Below are 6,452 nucleotides of genomic sequence, written 5' to 3'. Positions count from 1 at the left end.
GCGGCTGAAAATTACCACATGAAACACTGCTTACATTTATATTTTATTCTGTGATAATTCTGGGGTGGCAGGTGGGGTGGCACAGCTTTTTCTTAGAGTGGCAGTTGTCACCCCGTGCCACCCCGGTAGATCCGCCCCTGGTCACAAGGAAGCAGGAGCCCTCCTTCTATTCCTCCTAAAAACTAAAATGCACAATTCTTTCCATTATAAAGTTGTAGCTATTAAATATTCAAAATGTTACATATTTGTGGCTTCTTATGATAAAGCATATGATAAAATAACTTGAGAGTACGCAATATGAAATTAAAGTACATAGTGTGTTTTTGAAATTCACACTGTTTCAACAGTTTTCAAAATTGTTTTGCTTTGATTTAATGTGTAATCTATTGAAGAGCTGTTGCAAAACCCTCAGTGTGTCCTGTGCTGTATGCAGATGGAGATAAATATGCATTTACTATGTTGACAAAGTTTTTAGAGCATGTGTTTGTGATCTTGCAGTTTTTGAAAGTACATGCTCAGTAATATAATTGTTTTTTGATATATACTGTCACAACTATGTACAACCTTGAATGTTGTCTTAGTACGTAAAATTAAAAATAAACAAAGCTGTTGATTTTCAAATAAAAATATCTCAAACTCTGCATCACCACATTTCTGATCTCATGCCCAGCTAATTGAGAATGAACCAGTTGTGTAAGTGATGTGTTGAGTTTTGTTATTTTATAACTGCAGTGTCACAGTGCCATAATTTGATTTCTAAGGGTGAGGAATCTAAATCAATGAATTAATGAATGAATGAATGAACTAACCAACCATCTGGCCTTTGGTCAGCCTTGGGTTTTAAGTTCCTGTAGTTAAAAAAAACAAAAAAACGCGCTCATGCAGATTATGAGGTGTCATATAAAATGAGTATAATTTCCTGAATCTGTTTCACAGAGCTCAGAACTATTTAATGGATATATGTATCAAGACATTTTTACAGATAAATGTGATAAATGTATCACACTCATATATTTTCCTTTAAATTCCTCTACTTTCAGTTAAACACTTACACACTCATATTAATATCTAGTATCATTATCTACTTACACCTAATATTATTATCTAGTTACTAATTAAATTTAATATTTTAATTTACTCTGCAGTGAATTTTTGCCTAGATAGCAGCAACTGCACTGCTACAGAATAGCAATATTTACTTAAATTAAACTGGCACATAGACAATATTTATTTTAGCATTGAGTTTTGCCAGCTCTATTGATTATGTCAAACACTTGTACAGTCACCATCAAGAAGTCCTACATTTAAATGCATGTAATTCGTTTTGTACAACTATAAAAATTGCCTATGCATTACTTTATTTACAAAACTACAATTTGAAATTTTTCTTATTAATGGATGGGTTGGAGCAGACAGAGAAGTGAAAAACAGTAACCAAGTTTAGTAAGCAAAACACACACACATACACATACACTTGAACAAATAAAACTGCGCACACTTCAAACCTGTCTGTGTTCAGAGGTGATGTTGGCATAGAACATGTCAGCGAGAGATCAGTAACCAGGTAGAGAAAGATGTAGAAGGTGCTACACCTCCCTCTATAACCAATCAACGCATTCTGAGCTCTATATAAGAGCTTGTCTTAGAGACACATTTTTATTCTCCAAAGGTTCTGATGACACACTAAGGTCTACATAGTAAAGAGAAAAAAAATTACAAGTAGAAAAATCAAAACGATTAAAGGATATCTTTTAAAAATACAGTTGCTGTAAGGTATAAAAAAGGAATGTAATTCTGCATATTTTTCCTCATCTCTCTGTGTGAAAATATTGAATTTATTCCACTTTCTTGCAGATTGATGAGAAATGCAATCATGGCACCTATCTTACTGAACAGCATGGGAAATGAACACAGCGATTACATTCAGTAAGAAAACTGTATTTTACTCAAATCATACTTCTTTAACAGGTCAGAGAAGATGCAATAAGTTAAAGTTTAGAAGATTAGATAAGATAAGGGTTTAAGTAGCTAGACATGTCATGTGGATGGTTGTGTAAAGATTTAGTAAAGAGTTCTGGCTTATGTCTTGGGAGATACTTTTTGAGCAACACACTATTGTCGTAGTCTAGGTCAATAACAGATGTGATGTGTCACAGACAGGTGGAGTATGTGAAGAATCCTCATCTGGACAGCATGGAAGAGGACATCCTGTACCACTTCAACCTGGGCACCAAGACCCATGACCTGCCCCAGATGTTTGGAGATGTGAAGGTGTGTAAGTCCTGAGCAGACAAGAGTTAGACAGCAGATTTAAGGTTAACTTAAATTTGATTACACTTTAAGTAAGATAGTCTATAGGACTGTATAGAGCAGAGGTTCTCAATTCTGGTTCTGGCCGCTCTTCACATTTTGTATGTGTCGCTTATATCTGACACACCTGATTCAGATCATCAGCTCCATATGAACTGAGTTGTGTTCTGATTTACATGTTCACAACACCCTATTCCCTGAGCACAGTTTAATATATGTAAATAAACAATGGTAACACTTTATTTTAAGGACCAGTTTTCACTATTAACTAGTTGCTTATTAGCATGCATATTACTAGCATATTGGCTGTTTATTAGTACTTATGAAGCACATATTAATGCCTTATTCTGCATGACCATATTCTAGATCCCTTAACCCTACCCAAATACCGAAACTTAACAACTACCTTACTACCTAATAATAAGCAGCAATTTAGGAGTGTGTTAAGGGAAATCTCTTAGTTAATAGTGAATATGTGTTCCCTATTCTAAAGTGTTAGATGTGTACTTTACACAGGACAAGAATTAAGAGCCACTGGTTTAAAGGATGATTGATAAAGAGGATTATGTTATATATTAAAGATTAATGAACAGTCAGCCTGTCTGTCATTACCACACAATCAAAATCCTGACTGGAAAACACACTTAAACTCTTGTATCCACTCAAAGGGATAAACGAGTGTGCATTATGTTGCTTATTACTTGTTGCTTAGAAAATAATCAAGAAAGTAATAAATAAGAAACATTTATTTGAGTCAGAATTATTTTATGAGGACAGCTATGTCAGAAAATAAGTTGCCTAACACTATAGTCAGTTACACAGTTTAGTGCCTGGTAGCTAAGAAATAATTGACGAAGGGTATAAAATGCTCACACTAAAAAATGGCATGCAAGGACAAGACCTGACACTGAACACTGCAAACACATGTGCATATATTTACACTAATCACTAATAAAGACTATTCAAGGTAACATGACAGGTGAAATCAGGGAGTGACATGTTATGGATGGTTTGATCTAAAAAATACTTTTGTGGGGAAAGTGATTCCTTTTGCTACAATTGTCTTTCTGTAGTTTGTCTGTGTTGGCGGAAGTCCCAATCGGATGAGATCTTTTGCCCAGTTTATCCATGAGCAGCTGGAGCTGCCCGGCAACATTGCAGACATCAGAGATATCTGTGAGGGAACAGACCGGTATTCAATGTATAAAGTGGGACCTGTGCTGTCCATTAGCGTGAGTATCTCAAATATGGATGAGGCTTGTGTTTAAATTCGTTCATTCATCATACATGCCTGTTAATTGATCTGAACATTGTGTATGAAGATCACGTGATGTGGGAGTATGTAAAATTCGCACTGAATATGAATCTTACCAATTCAGTAATATTGCTAATAGTGCTAAAAGTGCTAATGCACAATGAGGTGGGGAAAATGATTAGAGGTGTTTAAGACAAGCTGCAAGTTGTGCTTGTACTTCAAATCATGCCACTTACTTTTCTATTGTTACTTTAGCAACTAGCATCACTTTTTTCATCAGCATCATAACTTATGGATTTTTCGATGTCTCTGACAGCATGGCATGGGCGTTCCCTCAATCTCCATCATGTTGCATGAGCTCATTAAATTGCTCTATCATGCTCGTTGTCGTGATGTCATCATCTTTCGCATTGGCACGTCAGGCGGCGTTGGTGAGAACTTCCTGCTTTATTGTATGATTGAATTATGAAGTGCAAATACATCACCCACGTGATTCCAACTTTAATGGCAATTGTGGAGACTCAAACAGTAATCAGTCAATAATTCAAACTCTGAAGCATTATATATTACAGCTTAATACTGCTGGATGGTGAGGACATGAAGTGTATGGGCTTGCTGCCCTATTCTCTCAGAAAAAAAATGAATTTTGCCTTTTCTTTGAACACACAGGTCTGCCTGCAGGTACCGTAGTGATCACAGATAAAGCTGTAGACTCGTTCTTCAGGCCACAGTTTGAGCAGGTGGTTTTGGGAAAGGTAATCATCAGGAGCACAGAGCTAGATGAGGATGTGGCCCGAGAGCTGCTGCAGTATTCCTCAGAGCTTCCAGATATTCCCACTGTTATCGGAAACACAATGTGCACGCATGACTTCTATGAAGGTACAGTAATTGTTTTCTGTTTTATTTTGTTGTTGTTGTTGTTTTTGGCCCATACTGGGTCTGGTCATACTAAACCAGAGGCATTCCCGCAGATCGAACAGTAGAGCATGTTGCTAGTGATATGAGCATCATGGGTTTGATTCCCAGTGATTGCATAAACTGGTCAAATGTGTACCTTCAATGCAATGTACGTCAATTTAAAAATGTCAAATGCATAAACATTAGAATTTGTTTATAAAACCGATAGTTGTGGTCTTGGATGTTGATTGGTCAATACAGTGCTCCAGTTGTGTTAAAATATAATATAATATAATATAGTGTAGCTGTGTTACATAGTATATACTATATAACTGTAGCATTGCCGTACAATCTGTTCACCAGCTATTGTGTGCGCCAGTGTGGAGTAACTCTAAAAGGCCAAATATTAACCTTAGTTTACATGTCAGACTTGCCTAACAATAGCTGACTGTATTTACATCATGGCCTCTTACACCTTATTAATCACAAGCATTCTTTTGAAGACTGCACGCTAAAACTTCTTTTTTCCTGGTGTAGGTCAAGGGCGACTGGACGGAGCCCTGTGCTCATTTTCCACTGAAGAAAAATTGGAATATCTGAGAAAAGCCAGTGAAGCAGGTGTCAGGAACATTGAGATGGAATCCACTGTCTTTGCTGCCATGTGTCGTGTCTGCAATCTTAAAGGTAGTTAAGAAGTTTGCATTGTTTGTTGTCCTCATCACCACTATAACTGTTAACAGAGGAGCGTTTTTTAAAATTGTATTATTATTATTATTTGAGGGAGCACCATAATAGATGTATAAGGACTACATGTCACTGGTTTTCAACCAAGTTATGCCAAGCTTTAGAGATTTCTGAGCACTGCATGTAATTTTTAGAGCTTTTTAAAAGGCAACGGTTTTCAATTAATAACTTAAATTGGAGTATGTTCCTGACACAAACAATTATAACTTTTTATCTTGTGTGAACTAACCCTTCAATCATGTGTATAGTCATTCTGCTTGAAGGAGGTATGAGGCTTATAAACAGTACTGCGTAGCATGTTATAACCTCAAAACTACTTCAAGTAATACTTAATTATCATGCCATTGACCACTTAATGGTGTCATCGTTTTATTCGTTTTTATTTATATTTTTGCAGCTGCAGTAGTGTGTGTGACTCTGCTGAACCGGTTTGAGGGGGATCAAATTTCTACACCTCACGATGTTCTCCTGGAATATCAGCAGAGACCGCAGTGCCTTGTGGCTCATTTCATCAAGAAACGCCTTGGACTTAACTCATAAAATCCTGTAATGATCTACAGTGTATATAATACTGTTCATAGTGTGTTTGTGTTATTTAAAGGTGACTTTCACATTCTCACACCATCCTCAGTGTACTTCCTTATATATCAACTCTAATGAACTGAACACACCTCACTTTTACTAGTTACTAGTACTAGTACTGAAACAGTTTGTGTGTATTTTAACTTGTAAATCAAATATATATATTTTAAATTGTATGTATGGTGAGTTTTCACACTGGCCTTTTACACTGTACCTTTACAAATAAATGATTTTTTTTTTTATCCTAAGCATTCATTTTGTAGTAACATGATTGTTGAGGGTAGCTTTGGTGTCTAAGTAGAAATAAACTAATCTAAATAAAGTATATGTTAAGTTCATGAAATGAGTCATGTGTCACACTCGGGACAAGGAGGCAAACAGGCAGAGTAATTCAAAGGATTAGGGTTTATTAAACACAACGGAGAAAATGCTTCCAACAGAAAGGAATCAAATTAGGATATCTGGAAGCTGAGAACACAGTCTTATCTGTAGTAGAGTACAAGTTCCATGGTCGATAGCAGAGGAATCCTAGGCTTTAGGCAGGCAGGCAGGAGGAACCAGAGTTGAGAGGCTTGTAACCTCGAGACCAGTCGATGAGTGAATGCGGTGAGTGAGTATTTGAGTGGTGTGGTAAGTGGGTGCAGGTGTCCGTGATCAGTAATCA

At 36.5% G+C, this 6,452-nt stretch overlaps 1 protein-coding gene across 2 annotated transcripts; it reads left to right on the top strand.

Annotated features, from left to right (window-relative positions):
- Positions 1-1,651: 1,651 nt before the first annotated feature.
- LOC107699962 (uridine phosphorylase 2-like) lies at positions 1,652-6,126 on the top strand. Of its 2 annotated transcripts, none has more exons than XM_016501428.1 (8): positions 1,652-1,768; positions 1,855-1,926; positions 2,157-2,271; positions 3,384-3,542; positions 3,882-3,996; positions 4,235-4,444; positions 5,000-5,146; positions 5,604-6,126. In XM_016501428.1, the coding sequence occupies exons 2-8, from the start codon at positions 1,859-1,861 to the stop codon at positions 5,744-5,746; spliced, it is 957 nt and encodes a 318-aa protein (XP_016356914.1). In that variant the 5' UTR covers positions 1,652-1,768; positions 1,855-1,858; the 3' UTR covers positions 5,747-6,126. The 2 variants fall into 2 exon arrangements, with proteins under 2 accessions (XP_016356914.1, XP_016356913.1); XM_016501427.1 differs by having other exon boundaries at positions 1,652-1,773.
- Positions 6,127-6,452: the final 326 nt, after the last annotated feature.

This window comes from Sinocyclocheilus anshuiensis, unplaced genomic scaffold (assembly GCF_001515605.1).
Source record: "Sinocyclocheilus anshuiensis isolate Anshui unplaced genomic scaffold, SAMN03320099.WGS_v1.1 scaffold1284, whole genome shotgun sequence".
NCBI classification, from domain to species: Eukaryota; Metazoa; Chordata; class Actinopteri; order Cypriniformes; family Cyprinidae; genus Sinocyclocheilus; species Sinocyclocheilus anshuiensis.
This window is presented reverse-complemented; position numbering and strand designations above follow the sequence as displayed.

Excerpts from the sequence above, each read along its gene's own strand:
- LOC107699962 (XM_016501428.1), top strand. The coding sequence starts at position 1,859 with ATGAGAAATGCAATCATGGCACCTATCTTACTGAACAGCATGGGAAAT. Across the intron at positions 3,543-3,881 it reads GACCTGTGCTGTCCATTAGC|CATGGCATGGGCGTTCCCTC; the intron begins GTGAGTATCTCA and ends TGTCTCTGACAG. Across the intron at positions 5,147-5,603 it reads TCGTGTCTGCAATCTTAAAG|CTGCAGTAGTGTGTGTGACT; the intron begins GTAGTTAAGAAG and ends ATATTTTTGCAG.